The sequence below is a fragment of the Strigops habroptila genome, chromosome 4 (genome assembly GCF_004027225.2).
Source record: "Strigops habroptila isolate Jane chromosome 4, bStrHab1.2.pri, whole genome shotgun sequence".
Classification (NCBI taxonomy): domain Eukaryota; kingdom Metazoa; phylum Chordata; class Aves; order Psittaciformes; family Psittacidae; genus Strigops; species Strigops habroptila.
Window position 1 is genome coordinate 2,787,316 of NC_046358.1, and position 27,556 is coordinate 2,814,871.

The following is a 27,556-nucleotide window of genomic DNA, read 5'->3' on the forward strand; positions in this document are numbered from 1 at the left end:
TCCTTTGTTGTCCGAACTCCTTTTTAATAGACATCAACCATTGAGATGTGGGAAAGTTTACACATGGATCTGCCCTTTGGAATGGAGCTGTAGCTGTTCAAGCACCCTCATAACATCCCAGTGTGTCACACACTCAAGCTCTGCAGTCACACTCTCTTCACAGACTGTCTCCTGGCGGTGTCACTGTGCTTCCCATAATACAAATACTTTAAAAATGCCTCTAAGGCTTTTCCTTCCCTCCAGCTCTCAGCTCCCAAAAGAAAGTCTTTAGATTTAAAGGAGAATAGTACTTCTTAAGTACAGACCCGTCACTTGTTAATTCACAAGTTCATTGATTGGCTTTACAGTCATTTCTTCCACTTCTGCTTTAGATCTTTAGTCTTCTTCAATTTCTTCCGTTGCTTGGGTCCTCTTGCTGTTTCTAATTTTCTCTTCTTCTCACTGGGAAAGAGGAACAAAATATCTGTTAAAAATACACTAGATTCCCACCCAGCTGGGAAATTCTTCTTGTAAAAGGGGGGGCAATGGTCTACACAGAAATGTGGTTGGAAGAAAATGCTTCCAATTTCTTGGGTCATTTAAACTGGTGCTAGAGAAAGCACAAACAAGAGTATGACCTAGATTTTTTAGTGCCTTCAGATGCTGTAATCCAATTTGAATCCCATAAGGTCTTGACTTTTAGCTCTTGTCATTGCTTTTCAAGACTTTAAGTTATATGTCCTAAAGGCAATTCATACAGAGCATCTGGAATTCAGAGTACCTAGAAAAAAACATTACCACTGACAGGTTTAAGTACACAATTCTGTTCCTGCACTAGCAAATATGACAGAGCTCCGATCTTTATAAGCACTGACAAAGGTCTCTCATTCCTGTAAGGCTTCTGGAAACTCACAGCTTCCAGCATTCATGAAAACAACCATGAATATACAAAGGGTGGAATAGAGATTACATAATTACTTCAGCTGTCAGGCACCCCAGGAAGGGGAAATAAGTAAGTAGGCAAGTCTCAACTCTAAATCCCCAAGGAAAAGAGGTGGAAAGGCTCCATGCTGGGCAAGGCAGAAAAAAGATGAATGAAAAGGAAGGAAGTGCAGAGCCATAGACTCAATATTTTGCAGGCTTAAGCTCCCATTTGACAGAATTCTTTTTCCCCAAATTCCCATTTTCTCCCATGGGACAACTGTAGGCTTCCACCCGGTGTTAGCTCCCACAGCAAATGGGACAGGTACATTCTATGAGTTCTTTCTTTAGATGTGACCCAAGGGGGAAATAGTATCAACTTCTGTGCATGATCGGGATCAAGACTTAACCATGCCAATGGAAGAAAGTCAAATAAGCAACTAGGTTACATTAAGACAGGACTACAGAGCAACAGAGAATCCACACCCTGATTTCTCCAGGAAAACTGGGAATCTATCAAGGACACTAAGTTCATTTTATCTGCATTTAACTCTTTAGCTAAAAAAGCCAGCAGGAAAGACCAGAGAGACCTATGGGGAGTATTTCAACTTCCCTCACCTTTTCAAACTGACGAGGGCAGCATTCTGTCCTGCTTTGCTCAGCACGTCATTCCACTCTTCATCGTCACCCCGGATAATGTATCTAAGTGAAAAAGGTAAAGGAAAATCCAAGTGAAATTGCTAGCCAAAGAGAAAAAAATAAGGGGCACACAATACTCTACAAACAAAGCCACTGCCTCAGCACCCAACCAAATCAGTTTTTGGCAATACAGACAAAACTAGACTGGTAAAGGGATACACAATAGCTTGTCACGACTCTCAGCAGACTCAGTCCAAAGTAGGTCAATAGCAACCAACAACTGTCCCTCTCCGAAGCTGGTCAGTGTCAAATGGAGCTCTCTCAGGAACATGCCCTATTGTAAACATCACAAAACTGTTCTATGAAGCCTCTCCTCAGAAAAGCAGAGGGCTGAGTAGAGTACATTTGGTATGAAAGCACAAAAATGAGGCCACAGAGGTTATACTTCCCATAGCAGTGGAGTACGCTTTACTTTGCCCACTCAACCTCTTAAAAGATAGACCTTCCATCACTACAGCTTTAAGCCTGACATCCACAATCAGATCTATATTGACTATAGATTCCCTTACAAAAGCTTGTGGGGTTTTTAATTCCCCCCCCTCCAAAAAAGAGGTGACGGATGGTTGTGGTGGTTAAGGAGGAGGATGCAAAAAGCAGTGGTTTATAATGGGAAGTTAACTGAACTTAGCAGCTGCTCTTAGACCAGCAGTAAGCTTGAATGGTGCAGTTCTTCTGCATCAACCTGGGAAAAACTGAAGACCTGCAGCTTTCTTTTGAAAAGAGAAATGAAGGCAACAATCGCTATTCAAATAAGCTCATGTTCTGTGCCCCTTGTCTGGGTGTTCAAGTACCTTGGAAATCACATCCAAATTTAACTAGGCAAAGCAGTCATGTAACAAAATGGAGTGGTTGCTCTCCATCTCAAGTTCTTAGAGGTTTAGAATAGACTGGCCTTTGTTCGTATGAGGCTGAATAATACTGGACAAAGCCTTTTCAAGCCAAACAGCTCTGTCTCTTCTATTAGTTTTCTATAACCTGTATTGAAAAGTGTTCAAAATGGATTTTTGTCTGCCTCTCTTCATGGAGAATAGAAATCTACTTCTGAATGGAAAAAGGGAACATCGTGCAAAATGACAAACAGGTATGTAATGCTATCAACACTAAAAAATGGAATTAAAATTTAAAAGAATTATGGCAATATTGCTTTCCCAATGTGACTGATTTGCAAGTCACTTCAAATCACATCCATTTTCAGTCTTTCTTCAAACAAGGCAACCAAAGATTGAAAGAAGCTTTTATTCCTTTTCTCAGATTTAAGAGATTCATCTAGAGCCAAACCAGACAACTTTCCTGGGATGTCAGCACAGTAAACAGGATTTGTAAGACAAAAACTCGAAGGAGAAGAGAGAGAAGGGAGAGAATCAGCAGTATGTATAAGTCCTGATGGTCCAGAAAGAGAGACATCTGCTGACACTTCACTAAATTGCTGGTTCACCCACTCAGTACCCTACAAATTGCCCAGCTCTACAGCAGTTAAAGGCATCTTGTAGTAATGTCATACAACATTAATGCACACTGTAGTTAGTAAAAGAAGCTCTGGCTGGTTGTTCTTTTTCTGTTGGTTTGGGTATTTTTGGTTAAAGAATATTAAAATTAGCCAGGTACCATTTTCACTTGAGCTGGGCACACAGGTAAGCTGCACAGCAGGCAAAAGGACCTGGGTATCCTGGTTTGAGGAAACTAATGACTATTTGTAGAAGCACAGGAAACTGTAAAATTACAACCAGTCCACAGCCAGGCAGCTTGCTTTATTACTCCATATTACAGAACTATATAACTAATATATGTATAATATACATACTGTACACAGCCAGGATCAAGACTGACACACAGATACATAGTAAGAGCTACTGCTGTGAATAATTTACCATTTGAGTGACAAACGAGAACGGAGGTAAAAGACTAATGTGCTCAAGCTCATGCCAGTGGTATTGGGACAGAGCTGAGGATGATCCAGCATTCCTGTTTGCAGCACATCTTCTATTTGCAGGACTACAACAAGAAGCCAGCCCCAACTCTTAGCAACAATTCGGTTCTACAGATCCACTGCTGATCAGCTGTGATTTGCCAACTCACAACCTTTGCTTTCCATTCAAAATACCAGCAGAAAAAGGGAAGTGGGTAAGTTCACACTTGGGAGTATGTCAACTTCTCAGGCAACGAATTCATGCACTGAGGTGAACAGGTGAATGGCCTTGAACAGAACTTGTTACTGAATTTAATTCCTACTGCAGAGAATGTTTTGAGTGTGAAACAAAGCAGCTGCCAACAGAGCTGATGAAGACTAAGTTATTGGCTGGCAGGCACACAGTACCTGAAGCCTTCATTAGTGTAGCAGCATCTGCTTATCTTACCTGGCCACTGCTGAGAATACCCACAGCTATTTCCCATTTACTGATGGTTTGAGATCGTGATACTGCAACTACAGCCTTGTGCACAACTCTCAGTCTGTGCTAGTGACCCAGCACTCAAACAGGTATCGGGGAAAAAACGGATCTGAGACTAAAATGGATGAATTCTTACTGTGTAAGGTCCATTTCCCTCAGCTTCCCCACTTCTTGCTTGTGTTTTTCTTGGAATTCCTTTGCAGCTTCTTCCTACAACAGGACAGCACAATGGATGCAGTAAGTTCTAAGTGCAACAGTGACAGCGTAATGGAAGGAAAATGCCTTTCCCACTGAAAGAGAAGTACATGCCCTAAAATAAATACCAGATGATGCTGAAAAGCTTCTCTCTTTTATATAACTTCATTTCTATGTTATTTGCATACAAATACTTGTAGTATATAAGAACATCTTGGTAGATGCTGCAGAAAATCCATGTTGCAAATTAACAAAGCATGACTACAAGCATGTAACGCAAAGCTGTCAGGTTTCAACTGCCATAAAGTGACAGACATGATGTGGAATTCTTTCCATCCAAGAAAATCTAGATGACAAGGCTTCTACACTCTAGGGAATTCCATGAAGTGCTCACATATGTATCAAGAAAAAGTTCATAATTACCAAGTCATCATTTAAAGACTTCAGTGTTGGCTCCATTACAATATCCTTTGTTGCTGCCATCTGCTCCTCCACAGCTTTTTCCTGCACTGTGTTGAACAACTGAAAATGAAATAAGCCAACACATGTAAGACTTGCTGTTTCTTCTAGGTTATTGCTCTAACATAAATAGGAAATGCTGTCTGTCCCCATGAAACTCTTCTAACCTTGCAAATACTATCAGGCAGTTTATTTCTGATGCATGCATTCCATCATATTGAAATAAAAAGCTCAAGGCTGCTTCCTGAAGGCACAATGATATATAGCTTTTATAAAAGTATAAAAATAAATCAGTCAGCACTCAATGTCACTTACATGAACGTAGAGTACTCATAGTTTACAACATAATTTATTAATACAGCACCACTTGATTAACATTTGCAGCCAAAAGCTGCATATATATTTTTTGGATGTTATTTTCTTCAAGGGTGTTATGCTGAGGAAACCACCTCTCCAATGAGCCACTATGCCAGACTGCAGCAGCTTTACTATTGTATCCTGAACCTTGAGAACTAGAAGCCCTAGGCTCAGCAAGCAATTGTAAGCAGTTGGTAAGTATTCCGTCTGTCTCACTATTTGTAACTCATTGCGTTGCTCAATTTATCACACACATCCAAAGAAAACCACATCCAAAACTTCCCAAATATTTCACAGGACTTCAAGTCTATTTCTAAATGACATTGGAAAAGTGAGTTTGTCTTGAAGAAAAGTTCACAATGCAGTGAACAATCATAAACAAATGGCTCAGCTGGCAGCATGGGCTGATGCTCAGCATTTTGGTCATGACATTTCAACATTTCTATCCATAAGCACTATTATTTGGGAAAAAACTATATAAATGCCATAAATTTTTCCACTGGGATTTTCCCATCTTACAAAGAAATTTACAGTCAGTTCTTGAGGGTATGTTAAAGATACACAGTTCTGATTGAGCTCAGTATTGGAATTACACATCGGTCCAACACAGCTTGTCACGATGCTTTACCTGCACTACTTTGCGGACGATCCTGTTGAAGAGGCCCATCAGCTGACTGCTGGGCAGCTCCAACTCCTTTTCCAGTTGGTCCAGAGATTTATGCTGTAGGCCAATCCCTAGAAAAAGGGCCTGAGAAAACAACATGTATTTCAGTTATAAAGGCTTTTAGAACAAATACAAATACATATTACCCTCTACACAACCTGTATTCTCCCAAGTCCTTGCTCTGCTCAAGTAATACAAGGCTTCTCTGGAATGAGCCGCAGCTTTGCTCAGATGCAGTGGAACACCCCTGAATTACTCTGCAGATGGCATTTGCCATTCCATACTTAGTACAGACAAATACCCTTCTCCTGAAGTCTAGCTAAAAGGTGGAAAAATACTACAAGCAGGATAAATGATGAAGAGGACTACAAAAGCAGCAATTAACTGAAGCAAAGTCTTTTCTTAAAGATGACATGAAACAGAAACCTATTCCAAAAGTATATATACAAAGAGAGGTGATGCATGGCTTGTTCTCACAGTGATACACACCGACTGTGCAGCAGAGAGAGAGATATCACCCATCTGGTTGAGAAAGAACATCCTGGCAATGGCAGGTACCATATCCATGATGAGATGATAGTCCACCATGTTGCGAGAGTACATCTCTAATCTCTTCAGGTCATATGGGATGAAAACTGATTCTAATTCAGCACGGCTGATGGCTGATAGATACAAGAAAAAGACAGCAATGTCAAGACTGTTCTTTGTAGCTTTTCAGGATCTCAGTATTTAACATGATTCTTTGTACCCTCGTAGCAGCAACCAAAACTCTTTCTCCAAGACAGATACTAAAACCCCACAAGAGACAGATTACCAAATTCTCTCAAGAGGACTCCCCTCTGTTGGGCATTGAGAAAACAGCAATTTGCTTTTAAGCCAGAAGTGACTGTTACAACTGTCTTGTCTGGCCCCCTTTTTTATACTGCCTATGTGTTTCCCCCAGCAAGTGCTGGATTGAGCCCAATAAACATGCAGTTGAACTTAAGCCTCACTCTTAGGAAAACATCACATTCCAACGTCCAAATTTCTGATGACAATGTTCTTCCTAAGACCCTGAGCAAGCTGCTCTGCCTACTGACCCTTGCTATTCAAGGCTTCCCTTTTAATTTCATACTGGATCTGGCAGGTGTCAGTAGCCATCCAGGTTTTGTCATTCATTTAGCTGTTACAGTCAACAGCCCTCTGATTTGGGGTTACTTAAATCTTTGATCAAGAAAGTAAAGAAGAAAAAACATCAACAAAACACTAAACCCCCACCACTACTTGTTTCCATCAACAGAAACAAGTCCTCTTAGCTTTTAGTTAGAAATAAAAGCATTCTTCTGGATTATAGGAACAAAACACAGTGACTGACCAAGAGCGACTCATGGCACTTCACAGGAGACATCACACAATGCATGTAGTTGAGAACTCTCATAAACATATACATGGATTTTAAAGAGCAATCTAACTGAACATCATGCGCCAGGGTACTCACGTGGCTGGGGCTGCTGTTTGATGTTTTTATTCTGCAGAATATTCAGTGCCAACGAAGGAGAGAATGTGCTGAACTGGTAGGAAAGCAGAGAAAGGAACCGCCTCCTAAAATCTACAGGACAAGACGATAAAATAAACAACTCCTGTGGACCTCTAGAATAAATATCCCAGAAGATTCTCTGGTGTTAGCAAACTCACAGTTACCTTTCCAGAAGGCAGTAAGCCAAGGCTCCTGTTCAGTGTCCTCTTCATTCAGTGTCTTTAGCATGATGCACGAATGCTCACCAGTCAGGTCATTCTATTAAATAAGATATATAGAATCACAGAATCATAGACTAGGTAGGGTTGGAAAGGACCTTAAGATCATCCAGTTCCAACTCCCTGCCATGGGCAGGGATGCTTCACACTAGAGCATGTCATCCAAGGCTCTGTCCAACCTGGCCTTGAACACTGCCAGGGATGGAGCATTTACCACTTCTTTGGGCACCGTGTGCCAGCACCTCAGCACCCTCACAGTAAAGAACTTCTTCCTTATATCTAACCTGAACTTCTCCTGTATAAGTTTGAACCCATTTCCCCTTGTCCTATCACTACAATCCCTGATGAAGGGTCTCCCTCCAGCATCCTTGATATCTCTCATGAGATATCATCATGAGATATCATCATGCCCATGAACCTTCTCTCTGTGCTTGACTGAAGAAGACAAAGGTCTTCCAAATCAATAAGAATGCATGTATCAACTGCTACTGATCACCACTACCTCATGGACAACCTATGAACTCCTAGAATTTGGGAAATCGCAGTGCTGAGGGATTTTTGGCTTCTTGAGGTAAGCAATAATCACCACTTTTGGAAATTCCAGCTACAGCTCAAGAACCAGAAAAACAAAAGAAAAATGCAATTACATGGGACAAACAAATTATTCTCCCCAAAATTCCTATAGCTGCTAGTGCTATCTTTTGTAAACACCTAGAAAAACAAGAGCAGTCTGTTCAAGGGCCACTTGTGTATTTTACCAATAACCACATTATTAACCCTCAACAGCTGCACCTTTGCTCTCATTTTTTAAGTGCAAACTACTTAGAAGACCACATTTACAACCCTAAAATTTTACTCCTTTAGTTATCTATAGGCCCAAAGAACAAAAAGGATCATAAACCCACCCCCAGATGTAGCCTCAGGAAACTTTCCTGCCCAACTTGCTTCTCACAGAAGCTAATGGAAAGCTGCCCAGTGATTTCAATAGGGCTGGATTTCATTCAGAAACAATATGCTACTTACTGGTGTCTGCCTCAGATAAACTGGCACAAATCCAGCACGTTTCCAAAACCTGGGAAAAAGGGAAAAAGAAAACACACTGAGAATGACAGAGCTGTTGATCCTACTGTAATACTTGGGGTTAAATGCAATTTATCTACCATGCAAGAACAACTGTTGAAAAGTAAGTGGAAGTCTGTAAGACAGCCTGCCACTACTGCACACAGACAGAAAGTAGTGCCAGCAATCAAAGTGACTGAGGCTCTAACTCAGAGGAGTGAAGAATGATGACTGTGATACCAAAAAGTGAACAAACTTCCAAAGACTGACAGACACAACACAAAAGTTATTGCATTTGACATGCTTCCAGGGCCTCCTTTAGAAACAGGCAGGCAGATTTTGACCAATAATACCACAGACTCCTAAGGGATACCCTGGGGAGGGGATGAGGATTTGCAGTTATTTCAAAGACTGATGATTTTCCCTGGCAACTTTCAGGTTGCAAATAGTCACTTGTGGACCAGGGAGAACCCCAGACTGCTCAGCAAAATCCTGCTGGCTTCCCTTTCCCTCCTCCTGCATCTCAATTGTGAACTGCTCCTCCAATTCATTTTGCCCAGGACGAGTATAAGAAGACCTGCTGAGACCAAACATATGGCAGCCCAGACAAAAGAAAGAAGCCAGGCTCCAGAGCAACTGTCACTGGCAACCTACCTCCACAGCCATGGGATGCCTACTCACTCATCAGCTGTGCAGCATGCTGCAGGTTTCAGCAGGAAGCCCTACAGTGTACCCCAGCCTCTCCCTATCCCACTCTTCATCCTTTTTTATCTATCCCACAAAGCTAACAGTCAGATAACTGAAATAAACACAGAATCATAGAATAGTTAGGGTTAGAAAGGACCTTAAGATCATCTAGTTCCAACCCCCCTGCCATCAGCAGGGACACCACACACTAGATCATTTCACCAATGACTCCATTCAACCTGTTTCATTTCAATTTAATTAAGAAGCTGGCTCCTCTGTTCACTTAAACTGGGGTTATTCTCACATAGGGAGTGGATTCAAGCCTCTGGTTAGTTTTAAATAAATCATTAAAACTGCTAAAAGAACCCAAATCACACCCACAATTTAAGCTGAATTAAGAACTCAGCATAAAAAGACTCCATCTCCTTTCGGTGGGACTCAAAACCTGAATACACCACCTGAAAAACAGAACTGCTACTTCTCAGTGAACACAGCTACGGGAACAGTGCTCTGTCATCTACAAAAACTAGTTATACTACTAAAATACCTGTCTGAAGAAAACAAACTCTTTTGCATTTATACGTGCTGTTTGTGGAAATCACCTCTGGTAACACAAAATAAAAGTGATAAAAACATTCCAACACAGGAAGGCAAAAAATAATGACAAAAAGGTGAAGAATACCTTTAACCCACCACAACGCAGCTACCTATTAGTGTGGCAAAATTCAACTTTTGGAGGAGATTTCTTGACACCAGCAGCTCCAGACCATGGAACAAAAATCCTGTCAGAGGAGGAACCACTCGGATTTTGACTTCAAAATCTAACCTCTAGATGATCCATATTGTTTGGGGTTATTAAAAGTACTGTATTAACTTAAATGTATGTGTAGTGTATTTGCTACTGGTATGATGGCTTCCACACGGAACAAGTCATACATAACATTTGTTCAGAGCTGTCAATTAGAAAAATTATGTACTTCAGTTAAGCTGTGATCTTACTTAGAAATAATTCTTGTTCTCCACTTAAAAGCACATTGGATTTACAATCTGTTACCTAGGTATTCCAGTTATTCTAAACCAACCTCACTCGGGGGGCTGAGTAGTAGCATCCCCTCTGCTGCACATGAATGTTATCAAACTCAGGCCGAGTACATGCTGGTTATATGGAAATTAACCAAAATTTGGTTAACTTCACACCAGTAACCCCAGGATTTTGTAGAAATTCTTCACAACAGAGAGAAACTTCATGAAACCTGAAAAGCTTGCATTTATGTTATGTGTGTGTATATACATGTGTGTGTGTGTGTGTGCACCAGATGTTTCCAAACTAAGACACTTGAAACTGGGAGAATATACGGAAAACACTGACACAGAATGATTCGTCGATTCAGGACCACATGTTTGCACTTCATATAAAGCTGCTTTTTCATCCAATTTGATAAAAAGTTCCCAGCATGGTACTAGGTCATTGTACTGCTGAAGATGAAGCCTTCTGAGGGAGCTAAAAATCCAAGGTTCTGACCACTGCCTTGATTTAAAAAAAAAAATAAAAATTAAATTTTAAAAAAAAGAAGAAAAAAATTAAAAAAAAAATCTACAGGTTCAGGCTTTTGCTTGGTTTTTTTTGGCCAAAACCAACCAACCAAACAAGAAAACAAAACAAAAAAAGCCCCGACATGATAGGCCAAGGACTGATGGATCAACACACACACACAAACACAACCTTTTGAAATTATTTTTCTGCATTTCTCATCCTAAACTACAGGTTATGTGAACAGCAGCAGTGTCTCACCCCATAAGAGACAGCAGAAATTCCTTAACCTACCTGACTGGGAAACTGCAAAGTTTGTATTTGTAAAGACTTTTAGAGGCCTCAGATAGAAGTCCCCCTCTGCCCTGAGAGAGATCATTCAAATAAAGACATCTGAGCCATTTCCTTTATAATTTGCAAAGATTAAGACTATTTCACAAGAACCGTTCAGTTCTGATGCTCTCCTCCACAGCTGAACAGTTCATCACATTTTGGGATGAACTTTGCAGCATGTTCTCCATGGAACAAAATAGGCTACAGTCTCTGTAACCTGAAATGCTAAATCACACATAGCTGGAACATGGTTCTGACTTCACAAGTTGGCCTCCACTGCTCTTACTACTTCTGCTGAACTCAGTTTCATCTCTGCCACAGTACCCTAGGTCCTCTGTAAGTGGGGGTATGACAGCCAGGAACCAAGGTTTTAGGTGATAAATGACTGCTTTGCTTTTAAGCTAGCAACAGGAAGAATTCTGCAGGAAGAAACTGTGGATTCACAACTTCCCACGCTATGGCTGAGAAAGTCTCAGGAACCTACAGAGATTTATAGCATTTGATAATATTAAAAAAGTTTGCATTTATTATAAAATTAGATGGTTTTATATAAAACTATGTTGTAAGGTAGAGCTAAAACTTCAGAAAAATTAGTAAGTTATTTACTACTGCAGTAACTCAGCACCTCCGTGGTAGGAAAAGCAAGAAGCAGCTGCAGTTGCTTGTGAAAATCATTTACATTTGTTGGGAAACTAACAACCAGCTTTGCAGTCAGCAGCAGCTCAAGCTTCTACAGGTCACAGGAAGTTGTATTTAACTTCTCTCTACCTATTACAGGCTGCTCTTACTTCTCTAGCCTGGAAAAACTGAGCAATTAAAGCTAGTTACTGTTAAGAAGGGTCACAAAGACAACCAAGAAGGGAATAGGTTTGCCCTCAAGAGGAGACTAAGGAAAAGCTACCCTGAAGAATGCACTTAGGATCAACCCTACTGTACATCAAGAAAAAGTCTTACAGGAGAAATGGTCTCAGTTTTAGAAACCAAGTGAAATATGTAAAGACAAAGAGAATATCCAAGGGGTAAAATATTCATTCAAAACATAGATATTCATATACTCTGCTCTTGTGAGACCCCACTTGCAGCACTGTGTGCAGTTCTGGTGACTCCAACAGAAGGACATGGAGCTGTTGGAGCAAGCACAGAGGAGGCCATGAGGATGATCAGGGGCTGGAGCACCTCCCGTATGGAGACAGGCTGAGAAAGTTGGGGCTGTTCAGCCTGGAGAAGAGAAGCTGCGTGGAGACCTCAGAGCAGCTTCCAGCGTCTGAAGGGGGCTACAAGGATGCTGCAGAGGGACTCTTCATCAGGGACTGGAGTGACAGGACAAGGGGTGATGGGTTCAAACTGAAACAGGGGAAGTTCAGGTTGGAGATAAGGAAGAAGTTCTTTACTGTGAGGCTGGTGAGGCACTGCAAAAGGTTGCCCAGAGAAGTGGTAAATGCTCCATCCCTGGCAGTGTTCAAGGCCAGGTTGGACAGAGCCTTGGGCGACATAGTCTAGTGTGAGGTGTCCCTGCTCATGGCACAGGGTTGGAACTGGATGATCTTAAGGTTCTTTTCAACCCAACCATTCTATGATTCTTTATTATTTTTACATATTATATATTATGACGATTTGTATAGTCATATTTTTGCACTGGATATAACTAGCAAATTAGAATAATGTCTTACTTGAGTAATTTTGGTGTTAGGCCATAAGACACCCCTAGGTAGTCCAGGCTTTCAGCTTGTCTTTCACTCAGTTTGAAAAGTAGAGGAGGCAAGTCTTTCCGAGGTGTCACAACCTCTTCTAATAAACTAACAGTCTGAAAAAGAAAGTGGAAATGGGTTTAGTAGCATCCTCACAGACATCTGAAAATTGCACCTCTTATCCTGTATAAAAAATAAATATGAGTATTTCCTCCTTACAGGGAGAAATCATTATCAAGACTTACAGCGACAAACAGCACAACAGAAAATACAGGCAATGTACTGAGCTCCATACCTCACTGCTAACAGTTGCAATTTCTTTTGGCTTTTGAATTGGTTTTTCTTCCAAACATGGGAATTTGCCTTCATAGTACATCTGCAGTAAAGTCAGAGCTCTGCTGCCATAGCCCATCTGTCAAGTAGGAACAATACACTATAAGCAAACAAAACCAGTGCAGAGATCACTCAGTCACTGCAAAACCACATTTTCATTGCTACACAGCAGCTGCATGAAGGACCCTACAGAACCTGGATGTCTGAAGTCACGATGAGAGCCTAGCTGATGGTTTAGGACTGTGTAATAATTTTTGGTGCTTTACTCTGGCACTCAGAAAATGCCAAACACCAGCGTGAACATTTGGTAATCTCACAATAAATACCACTGGATCTGGACTGTATACTGCTGCTCAGGATGCTGGCATGGGTTTGCTACCCGCTAGGGGAAAGCAATGCCCCAGCCTGCTGGGGCATCTGACCACTTCTGTGTGCCTGACCTCATTCTGTTACTGCTGCTGGCTCAGTCCCCAAGCTTAAAATGCTAAAAACAACTGGGTTCCAAAAAATACTTTACCCCCTGATAATCTGGATGCACCGCAATACGAACAACACGGCCACCAGAGAGGCCCCCGAAGTCCGGATCTTGGAACTGCAAAAGAGGCAAAAGTCAATTTAAAAGAACACACATGGGTATTCTGGAAATAAGAAATAGTGCTGAAATCTATCTTAGGTGTGAATTCACAGCCAAATTGTTCACCTGCTCTGAAATGGTCCAGGGAATAAGATCACCAGAAGCTTTCTTTCCCCTAGAAAGGCTGTTCATGATAGACTGGCGAGAGATCTCTCCCTCCAGGCACACCTGCCAGAAAAGGTAAAAGACCATTAATGGAGGAAAAGTGTTTTCTCCTACAGTCTCCCCAGTACACCAGAATCAAAACTTATACTCAACGACAGTTGTTGAGTCCATTATGCAGTACTGATATTTCATGTGATCCCTGCTCTGCAACACGACGACCAAACACATATGCGCTAACAGGCTCTGTCCCTAAAAGCCCTGTCTCAAAAAGTTCATCAACAGCAAACATAAAAGCCTGTCCCACCAATATTTCTCTTTAAAGGTCATGTATTTTTCATGTAAATGGGGCTTTTTCTTTTAAGAAACAGTAGATCTAATGAGCTGCATCACACAGATAATTAAGAATATGTGTTCTTAAGAAAGGAAGGATATAGTCAGACATCAAACAGTCAAGGGCTGAAATATTCCTACATCTCTAACCGTGTACATCTGAGGAGTTTGCATTTTTAGAGTTCTACTGCAAATAAATGGAATGCTGGAAACATGGGATAAGCAGAATGAACGTGTGAGCCAACTCTCCTTGCAGAAATGGGAGGACAAAGACATCTCTTGAAGCAATAGTTCAGCTCCTCAGAAGGCTTCTCAGCACAAACACATTGTGGAGACTGAGAGCTCTGTGTGAAAGGATTAGCATCACAGCCCTATGGTACCAACTACTCCTAGATAGTACACTGCCATCGTAGTACACTGGTAGTATAGTGTCTCACAGCAGTGTACTGCTTCGTTATTGAGCAGTTCACTTCATAGATACACGCTGCTCTCTTACCTGAACAACAGCAAGTACTTCTGGTAATGAATTCTGGGTAGGTGGAACAGGTGGCAAAAGGCAAAAAAGATGATGGGCAGGAGCATCAGACAGCATCTGGAGGTCATTGGGTGAGTTCTGGAGGGTGAAGACAATCAGATGGTTGAAGAATTAGTCCATTAGCAGAGCTTCAAAGTCCAATGTAATTTAGTAGCTGACTTCTAAACAATCCTCTATTTTCTGAATTCAGGACTGTTAAGAAACTTGCAACTAGCACAGTACTGATGGAAAAACGAGCTCACAGGCCAATTCATGGCGGTTATACTACCATGCAGCATCTGCTTTTCTCAAGTGGAACCTCTTGCTCTAATGTGTATAGAACTGAACTTTCTATTTTTATATAGCTACTTATTTCTGAATCTACAAAACCTGAGAGAATTTTAAGTGTCATATTTTTAGTACTCAGAACTCAGGGACTTCACCACTCACTAGTGACTTACTAGTCACCCATGCTCTTGAAACCTTGAGATGAATTATTACTCTTTTCAGTAGAACAATGGTACTATTCTTTTAGTTAACTTGAGGCTACTAGAACATGGTGAAGAGAACTGCAGAAGAGGTTCATCACTGATACTGCTCGGACAAGCTTGTAGGCTCATCTAGAATTCCAGATATCTGTAAATCCAACATATTCAGCCAAGACCAAGGCAGAGATCTCTCCTTTTTCTTTATCAGACAAAGGAGAATACAGATCTGTACATAAGAAGCAACTAAAGCTGTTCAGAAATCTCAATTAGGCCAATTCAATTAGACTGTCATAACAAACACTGCTCCCTCCATACCATTCCTAGTTTAAATTTTGGAAGAAATAGCACAAGCTTTACCTTGTAGTGTGAAGCCACATAGAGGGCCATCAGTCTCTGCAGAAAAACTTCTGATGCTCTGTGGTAACAAAAAAGTGTATCTCTATTTACATAATATCTAACCACAGGGGTTAAGGAAACAACCTCCTTTGAAACAAGACAAAAGCTCCTTGTTGATTTAGGAGAAGTATTTTCAGTACAGCCTTGGGCTACATGCTGGCTTGTGCTCTTAGACTCTACAGTTCTATCTACAAGAATGAGTGACTTTGGGCAGTGTTCACAGCCTTCACACCCTCCAACTGTAAAGCTAAACTTGCTATAAATCCAGTAAGGACTTCCCTTCATTCAAGCCTTCCTTTGGATTGTCTCTGCAGTAAAACTGGAGTTTGGCAATGTCCTGGTAGGACACACCACCAGGCTTATAGGGCAGCGGTAAGAACTTAACTCCAGAAGTGTGGTCTTAATAGACTTCTGCCAAAAGATGATGTCCTGAGGTTATCACATTAGCTGAAGAATCCACTATTAAACAGCTTGCAAAAGCCTCCATCAGCTCATCCTGTGTGATGAGAGCACAACATTTGAGTAAGGATACAGGTCACAAGTCTCAGGCAGAGGGCAGCCAGAGATGATTCTGGTGATGCTGAGACAGTCCAAGCACAGCAGATCATTGAGCCACTTTTCAACTGGGTCACCAGGGGCATATCTGATTGACTCATGGAGGGAGATTTCGTGCAACATACGAGCTGCAAAGAGATTTCAGAGAAGAGCATCTAGTGTTGGAAGTTACAGCTAGCAAAGAATCCAGTAAGATTTGAAGGGCTCCCAGATTAGAACATCACTACTCACATAGCTTTTGTCCCTTAAAAGCCTTTACATCTGAAAATCATGAGAAAAAACAGGAGAATTCCTTCATTTTCCCATACCACTACCCTCCAGCTGCAAAGTACATGGGCACATGGGATACCCACAGGGCTTGCCAGGCAGTGGCATTGGAGATTACAATCACACACCAGTCCAGCCCACAATGGAGTACCTGAGGCGAGTTTAGCTGTAGCTGTAGATTTGTTCTCTGCTGTCATGGTGATTTGGGTCTGTGCACTCTGTTGCCGGAGCTGCTGAATGAGCTTCAGAGATAGTGATCGACCAGTACCCTCATACCTGAAAAGCAGAAGACAAAAGTCTGAAGCAAATAACCAAACAGGAACCCTGAGCCATGGGGAAGCTCCAGCACAGAACCAGGCTGCCATCCAGAGGTAAGTGTCATTCTGAGGCTTGTGTGGGCCCCAGTCACCTCTGAGAATCAATGCCTTTTGATGTTCTTGTGCATGTAGGACAAGGCAGCCTCGCCTGTCACTTTCTTAGTCTCACCATACTACAAGGAAGCCATGATTCTTCCCTCTCTCCTAACAGACTATAGAATCCTCTTTATGCATTTACTCCTTGTAGCAGAGCAGAAAAGGTGGAAGTCCATAGTGGAACCAAAGGAAAGCAGCAAGTTCAAGAACTGACTCTTAGTTATTTTAAGAAGCAGTTCCACAACAGATCAAGAATTAGCATGACCTGATGTAACAGTGAGTAATAAAAAAGATACTGTAGATAAGAAGTGGTCCACTGGCACTTGCACAGCTGCTTTCCCAGGTAGAAAGTTGCTGCTCAATCCTTACCCATTGATTGTAGAAGCCATGAAAACAAGATAAGGGCCCAGCAGGTTCTTCACCAGAGGCAGAGGAATGGCAGCAGCTTCATCAATCACAACAAGTTCAGCTTGACCCAGTTTCACAGAATCAGCAGGGTGTATGTACTGCAGGGAATGAGAAGACACCATCATTGTCAACAACAGCTCATCTAGGAATTACGGAGACGTCAGAGTTGGCAGAACTGCTGCCCTGAAAAGCTGTTTTATGTCCCTGTTCTCCCGGACCATCAAGAGACTGAGACATGAAAGCAAATAGTTGGGAGAGGGTTCATGTTACCCCAGGGTCACGCATCGTGTTTTGCATATTTCCAGGCAAACTAATCTGCAGAAATCACGAAAATAAAGGAAATCTGATCACTAGAAACATATGCTTGTCCTTCACTTTCTTTCTTTCTGTCATTCACTGTTTCTTTCATCTTCCTTTGCTTTTTTTCAGGAAGAAATCCAGAAGCAATTCCCAAGGGAGCTTTGTAATCTACAAGTTATTCGCAGAAAGAAGCAAGATGTTTTGTGCACTTCACTCACCAGAAAAACAGGTTTGGCCTTAAAGCAAAACCAATCAGAACAGTTACACATCACATAAAACAAACATGCTTAGAGTCAAAACAACTACAGCATTGGTAAAGCCAACAGTTAGGAACAAAAAGCAGAGAGGCAAGAGTGCAAAAGAGGCCAGTTACCTGAATGGTCTGTCTGTGCTCCTTGAACACGTTCACCCTGACAACAGCCTTGTTAAACTCTGGATTTAAAGACTGAACAATCTCATAGTCCAGATGTTCCTGAAAGAAAACATTGTTAAACAGTAAGAACAAGCCAAGATCTAAGTATTGTTTACCATTATCATCAAAATAAGCTCACTACGACAGTTATTTCAGATTCCAGTTAAAAACTCTTCTAACAAAAACTTCAGAGGCCCAAGAACTAAGAAATTATTTATGTTAAAAACAATTTCACAAAGAAACTGATTTACCCAACTTAAAAAGAGAGAAGGAAACATAACTGCACTATGATTCATTTTTGCAGAACACTACTAAAAAGGCTGGTAGCTGATATATGTCAACAAAAATCACAGATGAGATGCAAGACCTCTCCTAAACAGAAATGCTGTGAAAGTATTTTAAGAGTCTGCTCTCCTTACCTGATACTGCAGTGCATCAAAGCCTTTAAAGATGAACTCAAAGAGAGTGTGAAGGTTATCTGGGCTTGGAGATGTGACAAAGATATTGGAGTAACTGCACAGAAAAATAAAGCAGGAGTTTAATTCATTTTCTAACAGATTTTACATATACATACTAAGTATGTACACTAAGTATGTATGTATACTAAGTAGAATGTTTTCTCTCTATAAGGGGTCGATTTATCTAATGACCAAACCACAGCAGATTCCTTTAGCCACTTAATTTATGTTGGATTATTTGGTTTTTAAAGACTGAAGTTTTCTTATTACTATAAAATGGAAAATGTTGAATGTGTGCAGCAATCAAAAGATACAAGAATAAAAAGGAGGGATGCAGGACTAGAAATTACAAATATATTCAGATCCTGTCATCTTTTCTTTAAACTCATGGCTGCACATCAAGCCTGGGAGACTGAGGCAAATCACTCACCCAAAAGCTACTGCTCCAGCAATAGCCAGTCCCAAAGCAGCAGATTTACCCCGTCCCCTGGCTGCTGTTAATGCCACAGTGCTCTGTAGAGTCTTCTCAGAAATGGCTTCAATAAATTTTAGAACTGCTTTTGCCTGATGAAAAAAAATAGAAACCAAACATCAGCTGCGTTTAAACTGCTTTCAGGATTAGTTACACTTTCCACTAGTACATGTCTTCTTCCCTAGAATAGGAAAAAGGGAGAGGAAGACAAGATTGAAGAGCTGAACGTTAAAACCAAGATGAGTAATGTGCAAGAAGTGGTAATCTTTACCCACTGAGTCCTTGAAATTACTCAGGTCAAAACACAGATCAGCAACCAGTACAGCAATTCTCAATTACTATCCCCCATCCCACTGACCACAGAGTATATTCAGCAAGGTTGGAAGAGGCACACTGCTCTCAGAGGAGACAGATGAACATATCCAGGCAGTGAGAAGACCTACTACAAAAGGGCTTAAGCACTGCGTAGCTCTGGATCCCATCAGGCTGAACTGCAGCTTCTCAGTGGACACTCCAAAACAAGAAAGGTAATTGCAAGAGGACGTTCATTTGTACTAGTCAGTGATTCTCAAACTGGAGTAAAAAACATGTAAGGAAGGCAGGAATAGGGGCATATTAAAACACAATATGGATTTTCAATTTCTATTCGGAACTAAACTGAACAGAAACTTCAGGTTAAGTTTCCTGCTTATTTCAAACCCTGGGAGCTCATCACCTTTTTAAATGTGGACTTCTCTAGATGAGCTTCCTGTCTCCATTCTGGTCCTTCCACTTATTCTCAACTCCATGAAGAAAATCATTGATACTGTCATCGAGCTACTATGTCCAATTGATTTTTCAAGGGAATTCTCTAAGCCCACACCCATCACTCTTCACACCCAGATTTGATCACATGCACCATGAGACACACTAAGGTGACCTATCAAGCACAGAGTATCTCAGATGTAAGCATCACACCAACCTGATCCACGGTTTTACAGCCATCCACCAAGACTCCCACAGGCTGTGTATCCTGCAAGCTCTCCTTCAGTTCTTTCAGCTCCAAGTCCTGTGGCCGGAGGCTATCTTCCTGTAAGACAGGATTAGTAAAGGACACTTGGGCACAATTACATCTTTGTGATATTTAACATTTCAATTCTAATGCATCTTCAGGAGAATGGTTACACAAGAGGTGGGTATCCTGCCTTCCCCAAGCTTGGAAGAAAACAAAGAAAAGATATTTCAGTACATAGTGACTAGAGAATGGCACTGCTAGGAAGAAGGGACCATGGACACATTCTCTGAAGATCTTAATTCATTTTTCAGTCTTCAGGCTATGATCTTTGTTGTACTTGTCATAGGTGTACATATTGCCATGCAGGGGGGAAGAAACTACTGCAGTAGCAATACATCAGTTTTCAAAGCAATATAAAGAGTTTCAAAGCCAAACAATAAACTTGGACACAAAAGCAATCCATTTTAAATGGGAATGAATTCTGATTTTCCTTATTGTCACTTAAAAATGCAAAGGCATCAGTCTAACATCCAACAGATAAGCCTTTGTGCTGCTGTCAATACTATTCTAATGCTAAGGGGGAGCTGCTTTGTTTTTTAAAATCAGTGCTGTTAAAATGTTTTTACCATCTCTGACAGAACCTATGTTGGTATTTCTTCGGCCACAAAAAACAGTTTAAAAACTTACAGATTTCTGTTTAAAACTGGTTCAATTTTACTTTAGTCTACAAATGAAAGTGATAAAAGGATACGTTTCTAATAGTGCAGGCTATATGTCTGGCTTATACTCAGTGAATGTCTCCTGAGATGCGGCATGTGTAGCGCAGAAACTGAAACAACCACCACAACTTCTAGGTGTCAGGGGTCTCCTGAGCTTGTAATATGCTATTTCCAAAGTGTTTTGCCACCCCCCAACCATCAAAAGGTCTTGTATTTGTCTCATCCCAACTGTCCATTAGCTTGAAATCTCTCTACACACTTCTGAAACAGCAACCACAGATATCAAGCTCCACTTCACTTGGCTAAACAGCAACAGAGCAAAATCAATAAATACAGGCAAGAACACACACAAAAACCTGTGACAGAAAAAAAAGCAAGGAGGAAAGGAAAGAAAATACAGCCTCCCGTGCTTCACCCATACCAGGTGTAACTTCTGCGGCATATTCTGCTTCCTCTTTGCTATAAATCAGGATGAAAGGAAAGCTTCCTCTTTAACACACCATGGTTAACTCTGACCAATTTCTCCCAAGGAAAACTGCTGACACTGGTTACTGACCTGTGATTGTGGTGGAACTGGTGTGATGTTTGCAACGTGACTGGAGATGGGCAAGATATTGAGCTGATCATCAATCACGATGCAGTTCTTGCATGAGGCCAGAGACAGAATGAACCTGAGCAGTGAAGCAAAGGCAACTCAGTAAAAACACCAGCGATACAACTGCATTTTGGTAGTTAATTTAAACTCTTTGCTAAACCCAGACCTAGTATTTACAGCTACAGCTACTTACAGCTGAGCTACAAGTTCATACAACTGGTAATATGCCTCTTACCATAAAATCAGGATCACATACACAAAACAGGTATCCTCTTACCAGGATGTCTCCAAAGAAGGTGGCTAACTAAAGATCATCTACCCAGAGATCATTTAAACAGGAGGTAGCTGCATACAAGTGTAAGACATGAATCCACAGCAGTTGTGGCCCCCAAGGGCTGCACTCAGTGCTGGTTATTCATCCTAATTTCTGACATCCCATAACCACCTGCACACTAAAGAATGATTTCTGCAATTTTCCTGTAGCTACAACTAGGGCTCACTAAGAGCTGCTGCTTCTATACAACAAAGGCAGGGAGAACACCTTGACAAGACACTTCAACAACCACAGAGAATACTCCACACTCAGCAGTTTTATGTTTTACAGGAGTGCAGTGTCTGAACTTTGCTGCATCTGGAGCCTGTTTCTACAGAGCATTTCAACAAAGGGACTCAGAACAGTTTACAAATTTGGGCCTCTTTGCACATATCCCTTGTAACATATGCCAAAATTTTGGATATAATTCCTCCAACAACAAACTGTTCATTTCCAGAACAGTACAAGAAAAGCAGCCAAAAAGCCCTATTCCCAGGCAAACCTACTGGATGCTTCCCCAATATGAATACAAGACATTGTTCCAGCTGTTTTCCTCGGATGTACAGCCTCGACCTTTTACACTCCTAATAACCTACCTCTCATTGAACCGTCCTACCACGTCCTGGTGTGCCTCTGTTCTGTATCGAGAGTGTACATCCTGAAACAAAAAGAGAGTCAGTCTGAAGAAGGAACAGCAGTAACAGTGGTTATTTGCAAGATCATAACTCATGGAACAATCAAATTTGACATGGATTTGATGGATAGACCACTCATTGGACAAGGAATTGGCTGCATGGTCACACTCAAAGTGGGCCTATAAGAAATATGGAGAGGGACTTTTGACAAGGGCATGTAGTGACAAGATAAGGGGAAACGGCTTTAAACTGAAAGAGGGGAGACTTGTATTAGACATTAGAAAGAAATTCTTCACTATGAGCGTGCTGAGGCACTGGCACAGGGTGCCCAGAGAAGCTGTGGCTGCCAAATCCCTGGCAGTGTTCAAGGCCAGGTTGGACACAGGGGCTTGGAGCAACCTGCTCTAGTGGAAGGTGTCCCTGCCCGTGGCAGGGGGTTGGAACTGGATGAGCTTTAAGGTCCCTTCCAACACAAACCCGTCTGGGATTTTATGATTCTTTTCCACTCTTATGGATTACAGTCTTCCTTTCTACTAACACCAAATCCCAGATGGGATTCTGCTTTTTGTGAAACATTCACATTTTCCAAATATTTGTTAAAAATTTCCTTTTCCCACAAATACTTTTCACAATGGTCTTACTTATTCTTGCCTGACTTAAAGGTCAAGTCTGCCAGATACAGAACACTTCAAACACCTCAGGGATGCTAAGAAAAAACAGTCTATCACTTTAATTCACCTACTGGCATTATTATTAAAGCAAACAGTTCCTGCTCTAGCTGTAAGAATACTCAGTGTGAATGGTTTGTAATAGAAATATACAGTAGTTATGAAGCTCATTTCACCTAGAACCATCAAAGGGCCTATTTTTTACTTAACTTGCTGTTAAATGGGCAGATAGAATAAATACTTCCCAAAACTACTGTGAAACAAAAGAATACAGTTACATTTGTTAATGACAGGGTTTTCTTCCTTGTAGCTGTAATTTCAACACAGAGGTTGGCAGCAATGCCTAAGCATAAGACATTCAACCACAGATGAAGGAAGGAGCAGGGAAGATAATGGAAGGAAGATCACAGCCCATAACAAAAGCAAAACAAACCCACTTAGCATCACCACGATGTCCCTGCTCAAATAAAAGACACATAATGTTGAACATACCATGGTCATTGTATAGAGCTGCTTCAGTGAGTTCATAGTCCTCAGGAGAATCACCACAATTCCACCACCTTCTACTGTTTCAACAGTTCTAGCGAGCAGGTTTGGAGTCAAGGCTTCAAAATCCTAGGAAATAAATACAACTTCCAAGTTGCCAAGAGCTCTCATCAGGGCAACCAGCACCTACTAAAAGGAACGCAAAGACTAAAAACATTATTCCTCAAAGTTTAACTGATGCTTAACACCTGCATTAACCAACGTCCCGTTAAAATTCAACCAACAAGGCTACATCACCCTCACGAAACTTGTAAAAGATACATAAGACCATCCTTTGCCCAAGGAAGTTGTGAATGTTCCATCTTTGGTAGTGTCCAAGGCCAGGCTGGCCAGAGTCTTGGGTGACATGGTTTAGTGTGTGGTGTCCCTGCCCATGGCAAGGGGGTTGGAACTAGATGATCTTAAGGTCCTTTCCCAAACCATTCTATGATTCTATAATTTAAGTAACAGAAGCAACAAATACTGCTCCTGCACCATTTAAACTGAAAGCCACTGACACTTGTACAATGTCCCTTGTAAGTCAAAAGTTTGACTCCTTACCTGAAGCACACACATGCCAAAAGTGTTGCCAAGAATCTTGTGAGTCTCATTGTAATAGCAGTAGCGAATGTTTGTGGCTGCTATAAACAACTCGAACGGATCATCTTCTTTTATGTTTAAAGTTCCACTTTTAATCTTCTTCTGTAGTTGTCTCATCCTCTTCTTCCGATGGCTGGAGAACAAAAGCATACACTAGTTTTCTTGGGAAAAGGTTTGAGAATAGTGCATTTAGGCCTATGTTCATGTCTAAGTCAATCTTATATCACAATTGCTGCTCTCATGATGTTTTCCCCTCTGCGATGGGTGCTGGGTGTCACCCAGAACCAGGTGGGTTTGCAAGAAACCAAAGTGCTTGATCAAAATCAAGCAGTTTCAGGTAACTCTGTGCAGAATGTAAGAATGACACAAATCTAAGGATTAAAATTTAAACACTTTTTCTAAAACAAGGAATTCTAGTGCTTAATCTGCACTCAGTCCTAAATATTACAGAGGCTAAAAAGATGACGAATTAAAGTTTTGGTCTTTTGAGGTTAAAAGAGATTGACCCAGGACAACAGAGTTAGCATTAGAGCAACAGGAGGAAACCAGAAGTACCTAGAGCCGGTGTCAGCTGTATTACACAAGCCAAATTTTAGCTCTGGAAGACCAAGCTTCCTGTAGCTCCTCCAAGAACTAATCTTGGGTTCTCCTTACAACCAAATCACACAACCTACGCTCAGCAGATGAGCCACGTAGCTTTAGCTTCACACAGAACAGTGACCACAGCACAAGACACGAGAGGTATCTTACCTGCTAAAGCCCAGCTCCTTTTTGTAACACCATAGGACAGAGGGTCTGGCCTTTACAGTTGCTTTGGACAACATGTGATGGAGAATAACCACCTGCCGAAACACAGGAACACTCATCAACAACTGCACTTACAAGATAACATCAAAGAGCAAAATTCTTTTCTATACTTGATTTTACAGCTATGTTTTGTACTGAGCAACTCTGTGCAAAACAGAAGGATCCTTGACATGCTGTGAGAGTTATGGTCTTTTTTGCACAGACCTGTGTATCTGTACCCTGTCCAGGGCTGCATGACATTGAAGACACTGAATTATACCTGTTTCCTTAGCACTCTTCTTTGGCAGAAGTACTAACAACTGCACTATAAAAGGTGATTATTCCAGGCTAAATACACTCCATAATATTTGTCTCTTATTAGAGATTTCACACACATATTTCAGACTTCTACAGTTTAACAAGATTTCATTTTGAATCCTCATCTGCTAGCAGGTACGGCATCCCCCCTCACTGCTACATACCCTGCACATTCCTGCTGCTTCAGAATCCAACTCATCAGTGAAAATACTGAACACGACCAGACCCAGATATGTCCCACCAGAACTCACCCATCTGCTTGAGCAGTAAATGAATGACAACCCTCTACAACTGCCTGACAGGAGGATGGAGCCAGGAGGGGGCTGGGCTCTGCTCCCAAGGAACAAGGGATGGGACAAGAGGAAACGGCCTCAAGCTGCACCAGGGGAGGTTTAGATGGAGATGAGGAACAATTCCTTCCCCAGAGGGTGCTCAGGCATTGGAACAGGCTGCCCAGGGCAGTGCTGGAGTCACCGTCCCTGGGGGTGTTCACACACTGTGTAGCTGAGGCCCTCAGTGACATGGGTTAGTGGTGGCCTTGGCAGTGCTGGGGAACAGTTGGACTTGATGATCTTAAAGGCCTTTTCCAACTTTGTTGGTTCTATGATTCTATGACAACTTTCTTGTTGTCATAGAATGCCACATGATCAACTCGTTATTTTCCAAGGTTTTTTTGTAACTTGTTTATTTTACTTCCCCCAGGAACTGAAGCTAATAGAATTAAGTTATACTAAACGTTATGGTTTTGCCATGCTGCTTCCCCTTTCCACTCAAAAAACGTAAGTGTAGAGTCTAAAGAGAAACAAATCTAGTCCACTGCTACTGAGTAGGTCCAGCCCAGGTCCTGGTGTGGTGACATCTGCAAGATGACTCTGTACATAAAACACCACTTGAGGGCAAAACCATAACATCTTACGACAGAACTGAGATAGAAAATCTCCAGTTAGCCAGAAAATGAAATATATTTTGCCCATTTAAAAAAAAAAACAACCAACCAACTAAAAACCAATTTCACTTTGCCTCTAGTTGTTTTTATGTAATATTCATGTGTTTCTCAATCAGATGTTGAAGGGCAAAGTCTCCTAAACTGTTTCTAAGGCCCCTTTGCCTTAGAATTCAGTTAGAGGTGATCCTTCCCCTCTACTCAACATTGACGAGGCCACATCTGGAACACTGTGTCCAGTTCCGGGCTCCTCAGTACAAGACAAGGAGCTACTGTAAAGGGTCCAGCAAAGGCCACAAGGCTGATCAGGGGTCTGGAGCATCTCTCTTATGAGGAGGGATTGCAGGAGCTGGGCCTGTTTAGTCTGGAGAAGAGCAGACTGAGAGGGAATCTCATCAATGCAGATCAGTGTCTCTAAGGTAGATGCCAGGAGGATGGTGACAGGCTCTTTTCAGTGGTGCCCAGTGACAGGACGAGGAGCAATAGCCATAAACTAAAGCACAAGAAGTTTTACCTCAACACGAGGAAGAACTTCTTTATATTGAGGGTGGCAGAGCACTGGAACAGGCTGCTCCGTTGAGATGGAGTCTCCCTCTCTGGAGACACTCAAACCCCACCATGGATGAGTTCTTGCGTAACCTGCTCTGGGTGGCCCTGCCTTAGACTAGATGATCTCCAGAGGTCCCTTCCAACCCTGATGATTCTGTGCCCTGAGGTGAGTCACGACACCGCGCTCCACCATTCTCCGCCCGGATTTACTGAGGTAAAACCCGGTTCCGGGGGGGCGGTCACAGACCATCCGTTCATCCGAGGCCCGGTTCGGTATCAGCACCACCCTCCGGCAGAAGCTCACCTGGTCCTTGCCGCGGTCGCCGACCACCACGAAGAGGGCCCGCTGCCGCTCCGCCACCCCGTTCTCGATCAGCACCCGAATGCGGTTGTCCACCTTGCGCCGCTGCATGGCTACGGGGCGCGAAGGGGCTTCCCTCACGAAGGGGCCGCCGAGCCGAGCCGAGCCGAGCCGCCCCGCCTCAGGCAGCAGCCGAAAGGGACCAGCGGCCCGCGCCAAACCACGTGGGACCGGCGCGGACCAGGGCGCGCGCGTCGCGCGCTGCGATAGGACCTCCCCCTCTCCGAGGCTGCCCCTGCCGTTTGCCTGCGCGATATGTAAATATATAATAATATATAATAATATGTAATCATAGATAATTGTTTAATATTTTTTTAAGCTGAATTTAAGCTGTTTTTCCACATGGGAATGTCGCGGTGGCGTTCGGGAAACACACACACAGAGTGGTCGGCGCCCCGCCGGTGCGCTCGGTAGTTCATAGCGTTCCCGGTGCGGGGCCGCCGTTCGCGCCTGCGGGCCCCTGGAGGAACCGGGAGGCGGCGGCAGCGGCGGGGCGGAGAAGTGCTGAGACGGTGCCGGCGGGGTCCGGCAGCAGCGCCCCGGCCTCAAGGGACCCGCCAAGAGGCCCCCGGCAGCGACGGGCGCGAGGGACCCGAGCCAGCCGCCAGGGGGCGCAGCCACCGGGCCCCGCGGGTTTCCCACGCGGGGTTTGTTCCCCACCAGAGTTTTCCCGCGAGTTTCCCATGCGGGATTTTTCACCCCGGGCTTTTCCATGAGTGTTTGTTGGGGGTTGGTTGGTTGGTTTTGTTTTCACGCTTTCCCCCCCCCCCGC

The 27,556-nt window shown here is 42.4% G+C and overlaps 1 protein-coding gene across 1 annotated transcript; it reads right to left on the reverse strand.

Annotated features, from left to right (window-relative positions):
- On the reverse strand, window positions 1-26,963 carry NAT10 (N-acetyltransferase 10). Its single transcript, XM_030481464.1, has 28 exons — window positions 26,728-26,963; window positions 24,578-24,669; window positions 23,789-23,960; window positions 23,195-23,317; window positions 21,996-22,057; window positions 21,048-21,162; window positions 19,740-19,847; window positions 18,737-18,870; window positions 18,268-18,361; window positions 17,810-17,908; window positions 17,098-17,234; window positions 16,467-16,591; window positions 16,026-16,176; window positions 15,455-15,551; window positions 14,592-14,708; window positions 13,727-13,828; window positions 13,544-13,618; window positions 12,989-13,105; window positions 12,676-12,809; window positions 8,419-8,467; window positions 7,342-7,435; window positions 7,139-7,249; window positions 6,151-6,323; window positions 5,626-5,745; window positions 4,605-4,703; window positions 4,123-4,196; window positions 1,519-1,602; window positions 1-441 (listed from the first exon to the last, which is right to left on the reverse strand). Exons 1-28 carry the CDS (start codon window positions 26,833-26,835, stop codon window positions 348-350), a joined length of 3,060 nt encoding a protein of 1,019 aa, XP_030337324.1. The 5' UTR covers window positions 26,836-26,963; the 3' UTR covers window positions 1-347.
- Window positions 26,964-27,556: the final 593 nt, after the last annotated feature.

Bases quoted from the DNA above. Each gene is read 5' to 3' on its own strand.
- NAT10 (XM_030481464.1), bottom strand. From the start codon at position 26,835: ATGCAGCGGCGCAAGGTGGACAACCGCATTCGGGTGCTGATCGAGAAC. The intron at 18,871-19,739 runs GTTGGTGTGATG...TTTTTTCATCAG, and splicing joins GCTGTAAAACCGTGGATCAG to GCAAAAGCAGTTCTAAAATT. The intron at 18,362-18,736 runs GTGAGTGATTTG...TTTTCTGTGCAG, and splicing joins GCTGGAGCAGTAGCTTTTGG to TTACTCCAATATCTTTGTCA.